Below are 15,543 nucleotides of genomic sequence, written 5' to 3'. Positions count from 1 at the left end.
GACCTTTATTTGTTGGAATGTTCTTCCCAGTGTCCAGATGAAACCTGACTCCCTGTATATCTCTTCTCAACCCTAGTTCTACACCTGGAGCCTCACAGGCCAAATCCTTGAGCCCCTCAAGGGCAAAATCCTTGCTTCATTGACTTTTGTGTTCCCCCAGGACAGGCCTGGAGCCTTCTGGGAGCCTATAAATACTTATTAATCGGAGAAAGATTGTTCTCATGCTCTTTGGAGACTTCTGTGTCTAAAGCTTTCAACTTTCGAACTTCTCTGCCACTGTGGTCCTTCTCATGCCTGGGCCTGGGACCGAAAACATCTTCAAGTGGGATTTGACCAAGGTCATTGATGATCTCCCAGACTCTCGAAATGTTATACATTTTGTATAAGATCTAAGATTTTAGACTATACAGTTGTTTAGAACTTGAGTACAGAATCTTGCATTTATCCATATTAAATTCCTCCCTCTTAGACTGACTAATTGTTTCAGCCCATCAAAAGAAGTGTGGATTCAACTCTGAGCCCCAAATATTAGGAATGTCCCAAAAGTCACATCTTCTGTGCATTGGCTAAGGAGACAACTGATGCCTTCCTCTAAGCCATTGGTAAAAATGGGGATAGTTGGCAGGATGGGAGGCTGGTGGAATGTTCTTAGAGATCCCCATGAAATCAACCTTTAATTAATTAGTGTCTTTTGGGTGTCAGTGGTCAACAGACAGTGGTCAGCCTATCTGTCAAGGACATGAGAGGAGGGATGGCAGTGGAAGAGTAGAGACAACTGAAGCCTATACACATGGGTTCTAGTCCCGCCGCTCTTCATCTGAGTGACCTGGGGCGATCCACTTAGCATTTCTGAGCCTGTTTCCTTGTGAGGAAAATGGGGATGAAAATGGCATCTATCTTACAAGGCTTCTCTGAGAAGAGAGTTAACATTTGCTCCCTTTTACTCCTTGAACCATCCATCAGATCACAGTTCTTTCTCCATGCTGCTCAAGAAATACTTTGTCAAAGTTTTGATCCTGGATCTACCTGTCTACCATCCTCCTTGGAAAAGCAGACCAGGACATTGTGCCCTGGCGTTGTCCAGTGAGCACAACTGCTCTCGGTGTTTACTTCTTCAGGTGTTCATGAGCCATTGATTGCACTGCTGACCTTTTTAAAATTCTGGCTTAGGGTTGACAACAAGCCCAGTGGAGTCCATATTTCACCCATGTTTAGAAAATTGGGGCAAGGATGGGCTGTTCCAGACTGTCCTTTTCCAATTTTTGTATGATTTGGAGAAGATCACAGCCAGCTTCTCAGTGGTCTTAGTGTACGATTTCTCCCGGGATGTTAATTGGTCTCGGTTTTGTTGAGAGTAGAGGTTCTCAAACTTACGCCATGCATCGGAATCACCTACTGGGTTTGTTAAAATGCAGATTTCTTGGCCCCAGTCCTACAGTTTCTGATTCAGTAAGCCCGGTTGGGCCCGAGAATTTGCATTTCTAACAGGTACCCAGGTGATGCTGATATTGCTGGTCTGGGGACCATGTTGAGAACCATTGGTTTCGAGCAGTTGGGTGGCATTGTAAGTAATGATACCAAAGGCTTTGTTACACTATCCACAGCTCTTCTTTGCTGAGAAGACAGATGTAGAAGAGAAATCAAGAGTCCAGTTTCCCTCTGTCTTTTGTAGCCTCTGCACCACCTGCCCTTATCTTTTTGGTTTTCCTTACTTGAAACATAAGATGCCCTTTCTGTTGTTCTTATTATTTTCTTAAGCTCAAACTCAGGCTTTGGCCTTCCTGACATTATTCTTCTAGGGCCTCTGTCATTATTCCCTGGTTATTGTAACGGGGCAAATGGATCGCGGGCGGGCGGGGGCGGGGGGCGGTGATCCGGAGCAAGGGAGGAGTCCTGAATCTGTCTCTTGCCAGCCATGGGACCTTATACAAGTTGCTTACCACCCGAGGCTCAATTTTCTTATCTTTAAAATGGGATATTTGGGATATTTGTAGTAGCTCTCTCATTACGTGACACAATGCTTAGCACGGTGTCTGGCACAGAAGTGTTAGGGATGGTTACTTGTGGCCCTTGTCTCTTTTCCTACATGTCCTTCTTAAATCTGAGGTCACTGGGGACCTGTTGACCAGTTGCCAGATGCTGAGTATCAGCACTGTGCAGCAGGAAGTGGCATCACCCTGGCCTCAAGGCACTTACACCTGAAACAATTAGCGACCAGAAGTAGGTTAATAATCACAAATGTGTACTAGGAGATTGTTGAACCAGGGAAACTGAAACCATGGTCATTTGGTCTCTTGACATGGCTCTACCATGTGCTAGGTGTTAGTGCTGGATGGACTTAATACAAGCAGCATTGGCTCTAGAAGTGATTTATATACATGATTTCATGTGGTCCTCACAATAAGCTTATTGGCGGTTACTAGAGCATCCCACAATTTTTTCCCCATGAGTGGATGGACTGCGGACACTAAACCAGCCCTGGGAGCACAGTGACTCGCATGTGGACATATCTGGGCATTGCAAGCCACCCAACAGCCAAATGAATGAGGGAGGGCAAAGACCAAGGTGAGGTCAAGGGGCAAACGACACTGAGAGCCTCAACAGAGGGTTCCACAAGACTGTGTCAAGCCTCAGGTGCCAGCGGGTGTTTGGTGGGACCCTGAGGTATTCTCACCTTTTGGTGCATTGTGCCTGGTGGGAAAGCTGCCCCATACTCAGAACTGCCCTGTGCACTGAGCTCATATATGCTGCTGCCCACTGTGGTCTCCTAACACCGCTTCCCCAGTGCGGCAGTGCCCGGCCCACTGAGCTCACTGGACCCCCGATCCAGACCGGGCTGGGTGTAAATTTGCTGCATCTCATGCACTGGCTAGAGTGGGGTGATGTGCTTGAGTGCCTGGCTGTGCCTCTCACTGGCTGGGTGGTCTCCCACAAATCACCCAACCCATCTAGACATTGACTTCCTCATTTGAAGAACGAAGACGCTAGGATGACTCAAAGTTCATTCCCACTTGACACTCCCACCAGCAGGGCACAAGGATTCCGATTTCTTCACATCCTCACTGACACTTGCTATTTCCCACTTTTTTGATAGCCATCATCCTAGTGGGTGTAGAGTGGTACCTCACTGTGGTTTCGTGTTTTCCCGATGACTAGTGATGTTGAGCATCTTTTCATGTGCTTTTTGGCCATCTGGACATCTGCTCTGTAGAAATGTCTATCCAAATCATTTTTAAATTGGGCTGTTTGATTTATTTATGTTGCTGAATTGTAGGAGTTCCATGTGTACTCCGGATACTAATCCCTTATCAGATATGTGATTTTCTCCCATTTATTTTCCCATTTATGTGATTTTCTCCCAAATATTTTCTCCCATTCTGTGGGTGGATTTTTTTTCACTCTTTTAATATATTGGCTTTTTGGTGCAGAAGAAGTATTAATTTTGATGAAGTCCCTTTTATCTGTTTTTTCTTTTGTTGCCTGTGTTTTTGGTGTCATTCTTAAGAAGCCGTGGCTTAACCTAAGGTCATAAGGATTTTCCCCTACGTTTTCCTCTAATAGCCACTTTCTTATAATTGTACACTTAAAAGCGGCTAACATGGGCTACTATATAAAAAAACAAACAAACATAACAAGTGTTATCAGGGATGTGGGAAAATTCAATGACAAATGTCAGTGAAAATGTGGAGAAACCGAGACCCTTGGGCACTGCTGGTGGATTGTAAAATGGTGCAGCTACTATGGAGAACAGTGTGGAGGTTCTTTAAAAAATTAAAAACAGAACTACCATACGATCCAGCAATTCTACTTGGGTATGTAGCCGAAAGAATCAAAAGCAGGGTCTTGGGGCGCCTGAGTGGCTCAGTTGGTTCAGCAACTGACTTTGGCTCAGGTCACAATCTCCCAGTTTGTGGGATCAAGCTCTGAGCTGGGTTGTGTGCTGACAGCATAGAGCCTGCTTCAGATTCTCTGCCTCCCTCACTCTCTGCCCCTCCCCTGCTCTCTCTCTCTCTTTCAAGAGTAAACAAAACAAACATAAAAAAAAAAAGAAAGCAGGGTCTTGAAGAGAGAGCACACCTATGTTCATAATAGCACTACTCACAATTGTCAAGAGGTGAAAGAAAATTGAATGTCCTTTGATGGGTGAATGGACAAACAGAATATTACTCAGTCTTCAAAAGGAAGCACATTCTGACATATGCTACAGTATGGATGAACCTTGAGGACATTATGTTAAGTGAAAATGAGTCAGTCACAGCAAGGCAACTGCTGTGCGAATCTACTTGTAGGAAGTATATAAAGTAGCCAAATTCATGGCAAGTGAAGTAGAAAGTGGTACCAGGGGCTGGAGGGATTGGAGAAAAGGGGACTTGTTGTTTCATAGGTACAGAGTTTCAGATTTGCAAGATGAAAAACTTCTGGAGATCTGTTTCCCAACAGTGTCCATATACTTAATGCTACTGAGCTGCCCGGTTAAAACTGGTTAAAGTAGTAAATATTATGTTGTATATATTTTATCACAATGAAAATGTTTATCCCCTCCCACCTCATAAACAGAATTTAATTATAGATTTTTAAATAAGGAACAAGATTATCCTGTGAACTAGTTTATACTGGAACTTTGAGGTGAAGAACTCCCGACAGGTGACTCTGACTTCACCCATCACTGTACTACAGGATCCTTTATCAAAATTGAGCCTAATATGGCTCCTTCCTGTGGTTTCACCTTCTGGTCCTACTTCTACTTCTTCCTTTTAAATATGGTCTTTTTTTTTTTTTTTTTTAAGTTTGCTTATTTGAGAGAGAGAGAGAGAGAGAGAATGAGCAGGGAGGGGCAGAGACAGAGGGGGACAGAGGATCTGAAGCAGCTCTGCACTGACATCACAGAGCCCGATGCAGGGCTCAAACTCAGGAACTGTGAGATCATGACCTGAGCCAAAGTTGAATGCTTAACCGACTGAGCCACCCAGGCGCCCCCTAACTTCTACCTCTTAAGTCTATAGGTCAAGTCTAATCCCTTGGTGGGTGGTTGGTGGCAGCTGGTGTGGTGGCAGGAGCTATGGTTGACTGACTGTGTGTCTCCTTCGTCAGCACAGGACACACACTCAGATGTAGGATATGTTCCCCAGCGAAGGGACAGAAAAAACAGGGCTCAGGCAGACAATGGGCCTCTTCAACCGCATGAGTAGCAGAGCCGGGATTTGAAGCCAGGGCTCCCTAACTCCAAAGCCCACAATTTTCATGCTAGACGGGTCTGCCTCTGGGCCAGGTTCCTCTTCAGCCATCTTTTCTGTGATCCCTTGGTCTTTTCTCCTGTGGCTTTTTTCCACGTGCCCCCCGCCCCCACCAGCCCACTCCTCCTCTTGAAGCAAACCCCAGGTAAATTCCCACCAAGTAAGTCCAAGGCAAGCCCTCCCTCTCACTACAGATGCTGCCCACCTTTCCTGTAACGCCCTCCTGGACCCCAGACCCCACAGAGGGAGAGGCTCACTGGCAGAAATCCATTCCAAGGCCCCTGAAGCCCTCTCCGCCCCCCGCCCCCCACCTCTTTTCCTTGCTAAAAGCAGAAGGCTGCCCTGTTCTCTCTCCTGCAGGATTTCCTCCCGGGAGTTACTGCAAGAGAAAATGTTGCCATCCCAGGATTAACAGCCTGTTTGTTTAAAGGGCCTATTACTGGTGCTTAATGCTATTTTGACAGATGAAAGTGAGTCAATTATAGCTGGAAATAGCTCTGGCTGTGTACGTCTCTTCCAGGTAGTGGCCCTTTCCCTGTCTAAGGGACTGTTTCCCTTTACCAAGGGGCAGTTCTTCTTCTTTTCTTATCCCGTCTGACCTCCAAACCAGGCAAAGAATTTCTTCCTTCCAGGAAGAGGCAACATTTAAGGCCTGGAACCTAAATCCAAGAGATGGGGGTTTCTGGGGGCAAGACCCACGCTGTGACAGGGGTGAAGTGGATGCTGAAGGAAGGCCTGACAGGTGAACCTCCAGGATAAGGGATGTGGCCCCAGTGAGCCCTGTGTCCATCAGGAGTCACTCTGCTCCATCAGCCACGAGCATGGCTGCCTCTTACTGAATGTCTCTTTAGGCCTTTTTGGGGGGCAATGGGTTTCTGTGTTGACACCCACCCTAAAGAGACCAGAGCTGCTCACAGGCTTGGGTGCCTCAGGGGTTACCTTGGTGAGGACAGCAAGAGTCCTTTGATTGGCTACAGAGTTTCCCAGGGTCACACTGAGTTATGCTCAGGCCCCAGTAAAGAGCATTTCAGTTTCACAGGGGGTCTGTACAAGGGGCTCGCTTATGCCCAGAGCAGGACAGTGAACTCCCTGCCATGTGACTGGATGGGCATCTGGTTGTAGGGCCTGACCCAAGCTGCAAGGTCAGGAGTGTGCAGGGGCATGTTTGTAACAGGCATCTCAAGCTTAATATGCCCCAAATCCTTCTTCCTCAATACCCCCAGGCATGCATGGGGTTCTCCCCAGCTCTCCACTCACAGAAAATGGTGCCACTGTCCATCCACCTGCTCAAGCTCTAATCCTAACTGCCATCCTGGATGTTTCTCTTTCTCACACCCTGGAAGTCCTAAGCAGAACCCACCAGAAAATCCTGCTGCCTCTCCTCCAAAGTATTCAGCAAATCTGAGCCAACTGTTGCCTATCTGCCACCACTGTCCCAGTCAAAGCCACAGTCAGCCCCAACCCAAACTATTGCAAGAGCTTCCAACACATGTTCCTCCTTCCATCCTTGCCCTTCATGGTTTGTCACTCGCGCAGCAGCAAGGGGAGGACCGTTCTCAACACAGCTCTCCAGGCCGGCACTACCGATTGGTCAAAACTGGCATGCCAGATGGAACCCACCTGCCAGCGCCCCTCCTTCCTCCAGGTGGGAAGGCTCAGAAAGGCCGGGGACGTGCTGAGGTCATACAACCAGTGAGGGGGGTAAGCTGGAATGGAAATGCATCTGGGAAAGGAGTATTGCCCACCAAGCACCTGTCATACTCGGTGACGGCCCCCACCCCCAGGGAGAGGCCGCTCACCCGCGGACGGCGTGCAGCAGGCGCAGAGAGGGGTATGCAGTTCGCACGTTGACGCGGTGCTTCAGGATGAGCTCGTTGACCCACTCAACGCGCTCCTTGCCGCCCCTGGCCATGAAGGCGGGAATCCACAGGATGCTGCCATTGAGACTGTGCAGTCGCTGCAGCAACTTCTCCCGCCAAGTGGCGTTGACCAAGTCCTCAAAGGCCCGTTGGATGACGGAGGGGTTCATGGTCACCAGGTCTGTCTTGAGCCCCACATCCCGGGCATATTCCTGCACGGGGGCCAGGTTGCACCTGCCAGGGAGAAAAAGCATCATGGTCCTTTGGGGCAAGATGAGACGCTGTTGCTTGTATTTCATTTTGTCCAACCTTTGCCTCCCCTCACCTCTTCCTCATCCCCAAAGACCCAGGGGATCTTCCAGCACCCACCCGCCCCTCCTGTCACCCGTGCTCCTTCTTCCCTGCCACACGTATTTGCTAGGCTCTTACCACACACATACAACTTTGCTGGTCCCTGGGGCTGTACAGTGCCTGCCTTCTGGAGTTGAGGATGTAGCAGAGGAAGGAGGCAAGCAAGCCACCCTCAGCTCACAAGATGACCATGCTGTTGCAGGTGTGACCTGGCCACGTTAGGTAACAGTGAGGGCTCTGAAGGCACACTCCTACTTCTTACCTGTGTGATTCTGGGCAACCTGCTCAACCTCTCTGTGCTTCCTAAGAGCTTTCCCTACAGCTAAGGAATATGCCCAACGGTTTCTTTAGCTATGATAGAGATTGCAACAGCACCCCATTCCAGGGATTAAAGGAGTCATTGCATATTGAGTACTTAGGACCCTGTTGGACCACACCAAGATCTCAGTAAATGCAAACTATTGGCCTATTAATATTCCCATATTAGCATGGGAAGGAGGAATGTTTGGTCGTGTTCCCAGAGGTGGTAACCACTGAGAGAAATCTAGAAGGATGGGTGAGCATTAGTCCATTTGTGGATGAGGCAGTTAGAAGAGTGTTTTTCCAGCTTTCCCGAGCAGAGGAATCACTTCAGGCAGTAGTTAAAAATACAGATTCACTGTGTTTCTCACCTGGGCATCCAGGTTCAGCAGGTGAGCCTAGGAATTGATACTTATTTTTACAAGCTCTTCAGGTAATTCTTATAACCAGGCAGTTTGGGCAACATCAGGTTCTGGCATTGCAGGCACAAGAAATGTATGTAAGGGCATAGAGGTGTGGAGCAGTGTGGGTATTAAGGGGAAGGCAAGCGATTTGCCTTCTGGGACATATTGTGTGGAAGAGATGAATCTAGAGAGGTCAGCAGGGCCTATATGTCAGGGATTTGGCTCCAAGGGCAATAGGGAGTCACTGAAGATTCCCGAGCAGGAGAGTAACAGATTTGCATTTTAGGCAATAGCTAGACAACAATAAGATGAAGTTGTACAGGTATTTAGAGTTGATGGAATTGTATCTAGGAGGACAAACTAAAAGGCCATTGCAATCTCTTGCTGAACAAGCCTGGGACTCTGGGTGGGTGGCCTCTGATATCTCACCAGAGGCCTGCTTTGTGGGGAACTCTCCCACCTTCACGGGTCCAGCTTGCATGTGCACACTGGGGCTTCTTGCCTGTGATGCAAGCTGATCAGACTAGAGTGGCCAAGGGCACTGCTGGGGAGGCCTTGCTGCTGTCTGCCTGGAAGATTTGTTGGTGGAGGAGCCCTTTGACCAGTGGAGTTAAGTCTGAGAAATTAGAGTAAGTATTTATAGAACAGAGGCTGGAGACATGAAGACCAGGGTCACAGGTCATTGCCAAATGATGAGATCCAGAGAGATACCACTTTCCCTCCTTTCAAGCCAGGACTTTCTTCCTTCAACGATTGGGGAGAAAAAGTAGGATCATCAGAAAGAAAACTAACATCCTGGGGCTCCGGGTGTTTGCCAGCCCCTAGTCCTTTAACACAGGTCTGCTCATCTTATTCTGGCTCAGTATTAATCACCCTCACTTTACAAGGCCCAGAATGTGCCAGAGTCCCAGAGCTAGTAAGGGAATCTCCAGGATTCAGTCTCTGGTGTGTTGGGCTCAAAAGCCTGTTTGCTGCTCAGACTAGACCCCCTAAAATGCCCGCTCTCCCCATTCCCACCCTGGCCTTGCTATTGCTGACTGTGGTTACACATTGCAAGGGGGCAGAACTGACTTGAGACACCTTCAGGGGCCCCTGCTGCAGACCTTAGAGGAACAGAGCATCTCATCATGTCCACCAGTTAGACAGTTACCCCTATTGTCCTATAGCCCAGCTGAACCAGGCTTCTAAGGGCTTCCTGAAGGCCTGGGGCCTCTTCCAGGCCAACCACCAGGTCCTGAGAGCAGGGTCCTCAGTGCAGTTCAGGTGTACTGAGTCTGTCGTGGGCCAGTGAGGGCTGTGGGAGAGGCAAAGGAGGAACTGATGTGGAGCCTGACCCCAGGAGGCTTCTGGGGTGGTTAGGGGAGAGGAACCACGGAAGTCCTTACCCAGCTACAATACTGGTCACTTGGGATATCGTCCAAGTAAGGTGCGATAGACTCTGGGGAGCCCTGGGGCTTCAACCTCCCTGGGGCAGGCTCCCAACCTCATTCAACATGGGACCCGGCTAATGGAAGGTATTCCAGAGAGGGGAAGGCTGCAAAGGCCAGGATTTTCCCATGACCATGTCTCAGGGCCACTTCTTGAGTGAGGATGATGGAGACATTAGAGTAAGTCTGCTCAGCTCTATCTTATCCCACAGCAGGCCCGGCCTCCCAAAGCAAATTCTGGGTGGGCTGTGGGTGGGCTGGACAAGAGTCCATCCATTCCAGAAACAGGCATGTCCACAGGCACAGGGTGAGGCCCACAGCCTGAGCCTGGCCCGAGTGTGCCATGGACCTCTGGTTCTCTCAGCCTCAATTTCCTCCCTGCAAAAGCCAGCGCAAGATAGAACATTCCTGACAGGGTTGTTGCAAGAATAAAATAAGTTAATAAACATGAAGTGCATAGATTTGCACCTGGTGTATGCTAAGTAACTAATGAGCATGATGATAATGATGGGGATTTATCTGTGAAAGGGCGTTTGTTCATAAGACTCTCCCTATTGAAAGTGTGTGTGTGTGTGTGTGTGTGTGTGTGTGTGTGTCCATGCGCACACATGTGAATGTGAGCAAACAGTGAAGTTTTGATCCCTAAACATCTGGGAATATACTCTGTACATATATGACCCTGAGTTAGGTAGTCTCTTCAACCTGCCATTGCAGGCTCACGGGGACCCTGTGGGGACCAGCCCTCCTGTCTGGCCCCATTTCCCAGCCACACCCGAGACAACGTAGGCTCACTCAGGCACCAGCTTCCATGATCCATGAGTCTAGCTTCTTGCTTCCATGGCTTTCCTCACATTACGTCCTCATGCTCACCATTTTCATGTGCTAAACTCAGCCACCTTCTTCCAGAAGCCTGCCCTCAGGTCCCCCAGGAGGCTGCGTATTTTGCAACCTCATTGCATTTTGCATGGGGGTGTCTTCCCATGGTTCGGTGTTGAGTTTTCTGAGAGGGGGCAAGGTCTTGTTGTCTCCCATGCAGAAGAGGGGCCCAAATGACACAGAGCAAGGCAAAGTGATTGAAGACTTCAATTGATGGAGACAAAGAACATCCCATCAGAACCCTCCGGGCATCTGTTCTCTCAGCGAAGCTGCTCCGAACCTGAGCCCGAGCCCCTCGTCTATGCCAGGCACAGGCTTGGGCTGGCATTCAGGGATGGACACAAGCAGTCCGCTTTAGGGGAGCTCATGGTCAGTGTGAGGCAGGTGGGGTGGAGACACAGGGTCCACGGAGAGCTCTCATTTGCAGAGGCAAATGGTACAGGAGAGATGGTGTGGAATTGTGGGGTGACCTCCCTGCACCCCAAGGGAAAGGCAGTGGGGAGATGAACACTTGTGCTTTGTTGTGGGACACATGGCCCAGGCACACTCACAAAAGCCAACTCAGGCAGTGGCCATAGCATCACACCCCGTTTACTCTTTATGGGGCCTTTGGCCTGTGGGATCCCCCCGGGGGAGGACACGGATGATCCTCCAGATGGGAAGAGCCCAGAGGAATGGCCCCACTGGGGCGGAGGAGCCAGTGCTGCCACTCGGCACCAGCAGGGGTCTGTACCCGGAACAGCTTTGTGATCTTGTCCTAAAAGACCACTCAAGTCCACCCCCCAAACACACAGGTGTGTGAGAGCCACGTGCAGAGTGTAAAGCTCGAAGGACAACTGTGCGTTGTTCTGAGGCGCTCTCTCCTTGGTGCTTCAGCTCCCTCTTTTCTAAGCACGTGTGGACAGGTGTGGACAGGACCCCCGGGAGAGGCAAAGCATGGCTTTCCAAGTACAGCCCGCACAGCAGCAGGAAGGGCATTAGATATGCATGGTCTTAGGCCCCGCCCCAGACTGGATGACTCTGCCCTTGGAATAAGCTCAGGCGGCTCCTGTGAAGGTCAAAGTTTGCTGGGTCTGGCCCAGAGCACAGCCGGTATTCCTAACAGAAGGACCTCAAAGACAACCAGTCCAACCCGCTCCATTTACAGAGGGTGAAACAGAGGTCCAGAAAGGGCAGTGACACACTCCCGAGTCGTGTGACAAAAATGAGCCACAGAGCCAAGATGGGACTCTGACGCCACACTGCTCATCTTGCTGTGTCAGTGCCCACAAGGGAAAGTTCTGGCTGGAATCAGCCGTTGCCTTTGGAAATTGCTAGGGCAGGGCTAGTTCAGAGAGAGAAACCTCGTCATCAAAACTAGTGACAAAGGCATGGCTTATATGTGTGACACCAAATCAGAAAGGCCTCCCTCCATGCTGCCTGTCACCCCTGCTTTTACCCTCCGCCTGCACCTTTAACACCTCTGTCCCCTTTGCTCCCCCCGACCCTCCTTCCGCTTCTGTCAGACATTTGCTCCGCTTTCTGCCTGCCTTCTTCTCCCCCTCTGTCCCTGAGTCTTTAGACCAGAAGGACTGAGCCACTGGCTATGCCAGGCACAGACAAAGCCTGGGACACTAACACAAGTTCGGCTGCTAGGTTGCGGTGGCTCTTCCATGAGAGTGGACGCAGGAGTAAACACACCTTCTAAAATCCCATGTCCCGAGGCCCAGGGAATTCTGTGATAAAGGCCATTTCCCAAAGCCTCAGGACAAGGCTCTCTTTGCATCAGGACAGCCCCGAAGGAAACGTGAGATGCCGTACGCACTTCTGCCAGGGCTGGGGCACTGTTTGGGGACGAAACTCGAGGCTCTGTGTGCCCTACTTCTGACCAGAGGACAGCAAGGCCTTGTTTCCAAGTCTGTCTGGGTTGGGGGTCAGGTATCAGGGCCACTGGCAACTGTGTCCAAATGTGTCCCCGGAGACTGAACAATGAGAGCTGATATTTCAGCAGAATGATGGTCAAGTTGAAGCCCAAGTTTCTCTGTCGCCCCTTCACTTTCCAGATTTTGACTGCTGAATAATAGTTACGAGCAGAGCACCACCTTCACGAATACTTAAAAGAGATTTGCAAACGTGAACCAACTAACTGGTCAGCCCGGGCTTTATCTAAGGCTCAGCAAACTTTTTCTGTAAGGACCTGATATAAAGGCTTCTGGTATATGCTCTCTCTGTTGCAACTCTTCAACCCTGCCCAACTAATCTAACTTTGCAGAGAGAAAGCAGCCATTGAGGATATGAAAATGAATGGGCATGACTGTGTTCCAGTAAAACCTTATTGACAAAAGCAGGCTGTGGGCCATAGTCTGCCTACCTCTGTGTCCGATTAGAGATTCTCAACCTTGGCTGTTCACCAGAAGCATTCTGGGCCACATGCCCCTGACCCTTCAGGTTGATTTAATCGGACTGGGGTGCAGTCTGGACACCAGGACTTTTAAAGGCACCTGAAGAAATTCTAATGCACAAGGTTGAGAATGGGGACAAACCCAAGCAGTGTCTCTGGTTGCAGTGACACTGGGACAAGTGGTCAGGCTCAACTTCAACCTGCCTGTCGCTCTGGGCCCAGAGCCCCTGCAGCCATTACCTTATGACAAAGCTGTGCGTGTCAATCTCCTGCCCGCAGCCGCTGTTCAGCAAGACCCCCGAGTTGCCCACGATGGCACAAGTCTGGAAGTGCTTGTTCTTCAGCGGAGACGTTCTGGGGAGCAGATCGTAGAGGTTCTGGGACACGTTCATTGTGCTGTCACGGTCGAAGATGTAATGAATAATGTCTCCGGGCTTCAGGGTCCCCTTGAGGACAGAAATGTCCTTTTCAGCGTCCAAGAACTTCAAGATCTGCTTCCTACAAACACCAAATACACATGAAGAAAAGTTCTTCCTGTTCTGTTGCTAGTTGCCCTCTGCCCTGCAACCCGGCTTTCCCAGTCCTGTGTCACCCTGTGGCCTGCTGCAGCCAGCCCCCGGGTGAAGCTGAGTTCGGAGGCCCTCTGAGAATGGGTTCCAGGTGGGGAGTATCAGAAATGACCCAGAGGCAACAACGGGCGTGGCCAGTCTGGTTGCTGTGGTTACGCCCTCTTCCTGTGAGAGGTGATAACTGCCCAGAGAAATGACTCCATTAGGACACACTGTGAGCTCATCACAGAAGGCCCTGGAAGGAAGGGTGACCTACTGCTCTGGTTTGCCCAGGACCTGCGTTTATCACTGAAAATCCCACATGGCAGGGAACCCGTGTCTCGGATAAACCCAGACAGCGGTCAGCATACATCACACTCTCCTCTCAGTAGGATTCGGGGCCATCATCTGACAGGAGGTCCTGAACCAGGATGGCACCCGTCCCTCACTCCTCAGTGGTCTGTTTTCTTCTCTGCGCGAAGGGTTTCCTATGGGGTGAGTGGGAATGGATACTGTGAGGTGCGTCAGCTGCTCTCCCTTTGAGAGACTGAGCATGCCGCCTGATGTCCCTGAGTCGGTCCATTCCACGCAGTGTGCTGCCTGAACCCACTGCTGTCTAGTTTGGAGTTTGTAAATATTGATACCTGTCTTGCCCCTCCGAGCAAGTTCCTTTGTGCTGTTTCAGAACAAAGGTGAGCAAATGACAGCTCTCTAGGCTCTAGGATGAAAGTTCTAGAATCATCTGGCAAAGTACACAGTTGGAATGGGGGATGGTCAGAAAAAGGATAGATGTCCTCTTAGAATCACCTGGGGAGATTTACTGAAACCACTCAGGCCAAGGTAGGGGATCCTAGGTGGGGGGGGGGGGGGGAGGGGGAGCTGCAGTGACATGAAGAACTGTCTAAATCTCCCAAAAGATCTTTAGAAATGATTCAAGTCGGGGTACCTGCGTGGTTGGTTAAGTGTCTGGCTTCAGCTCAGGTCATGATCTCGTGGTTTGTGAGTTTGAGCCCTGCGTTGGGCTGACAGCTCAGAGCCTAGAGCCTGCTTCAGATTCTTTGTCTCCCTCTCTCTGCCCCTCCCCTGCTTGTGCGCGTGCGCTCTCTCTCTCTCTCTCTCTCTCTCTCAAAAATAAATAAACATTAAAAAAAAAAATGATTCAAGTAATAGAAAGAAACTTGGTACCCACACTAGCCTAAATGCACTTCATTTCCTACAGGAAACCCCTATCTAGAATAGATACAATGATGGCAGTCTTCTTTTCCACAGAACACTGGAGGGATAGAGCCTTCCTGCACTTGGCAAAGGTGAGAATTTGCAAGATGGTTGCCCCATTGTGCAGATGGTAACACTGATGCCTGAGAGCCTGTGAGATGTGAGATATTTACAACCTGCAGTGCATCCCAGTAGGGTGCCCACTCAGTCACTCAGGGGACTATAAAGAATTCAGAAGTTCTGGGATCCCACCTGAGAAATCCCAACTCCAAGAGTGGCCCAGGTCCCAGCATGCTTCCCAAAGCTCAGCAGGTGACTCCAGCATGTGCCCAGGGTTGGGAACCTCTGGAATAGCCAAGGAGTAACTAGAATGCTTGGCAGGGCACCACCTCTCTGCTAGTCTTTCCTGATTAATGACCGGGAACTCTTGCCATCATGCAGGGGAGACACCCTTTGCTGAATAATTTGTATCTCTTGATAGGAAACAGAGGCATTAATTTTATTTACCACCCTGCCCTTTACCAAGGATTATACAATTTGGCAAACTGACACAGTATGGAAATTGCTACAGCCTCTGCAGTCACTTACCCCACAGTATTTAAAACTAAGGAGAGCCCCCCAGAAAGTCCATAAATAAACACCTCTGTGAGTGAATTAATTTATAACTAATTACGAGAAATTACTATCAATTATTAAACATCATTCCAAATCACTCCCAGCATCTTTTATTAAGAATAATTTTGGTGATTAATTGAAGGAAGTTAAAGGAAATTCTTTTCCCCCTTGGTGAAGGCACATTGCTCCTGCCAGGGTGGCTGTGTGTAGGCTCCCATGGTCTGGTCTTCTCTGAAAGCGAGGCGTGTGTGTGTGTGTGTGTGTGTGTGTGTGTGTGTGTGTGTGTGTGTATAGTGTCCATTTCTCTACGCAGTGGCCGAGAAAGGGCCAGGGA

General features: G+C 49.6%; 2 protein-coding genes across 3 annotated transcripts in view; one reads left to right on the top strand and one right to left on the bottom strand.

Annotated features, from left to right (window-relative positions):
- Positions 1 to 15,543, bottom strand: part of ST8SIA2 (ST8 alpha-N-acetyl-neuraminide alpha-2,8-sialyltransferase 2) — a 63,126-nt gene that overhangs the window by 9,159 nt on the left and 38,424 nt on the right. For both annotated transcript variants that reach the window (XM_047863498.1, XM_047863499.1), the window contains exons 4-5: positions 13,072 to 13,329; positions 7,034 to 7,327 (exon numbers count right to left, since the gene is read on the bottom strand). In XM_047863498.1, coding sequence (XP_047719454.1) covers positions 7,034 to 7,327; positions 13,072 to 13,329 — 552 coding nt within the window. The remainder of the gene's footprint in view (positions 1 to 7,033; positions 7,328 to 13,071; positions 13,330 to 15,543) is intronic.
- Positions 1 to 15,543, top strand: part of FAM174B (family with sequence similarity 174 member B) — a 243,143-nt gene that overhangs the window by 192,127 nt on the left and 35,473 nt on the right. The window lies entirely within an intron of this gene.

Source organism: Prionailurus viverrinus, chromosome B3 (genome assembly GCF_022837055.1).
Source record: "Prionailurus viverrinus isolate Anna chromosome B3, UM_Priviv_1.0, whole genome shotgun sequence".
Lineage (NCBI taxonomy): Eukaryota > Metazoa > Chordata > Mammalia > Carnivora > Felidae > Prionailurus > Prionailurus viverrinus.
This window is presented reverse-complemented; position numbering and strand designations above follow the sequence as displayed.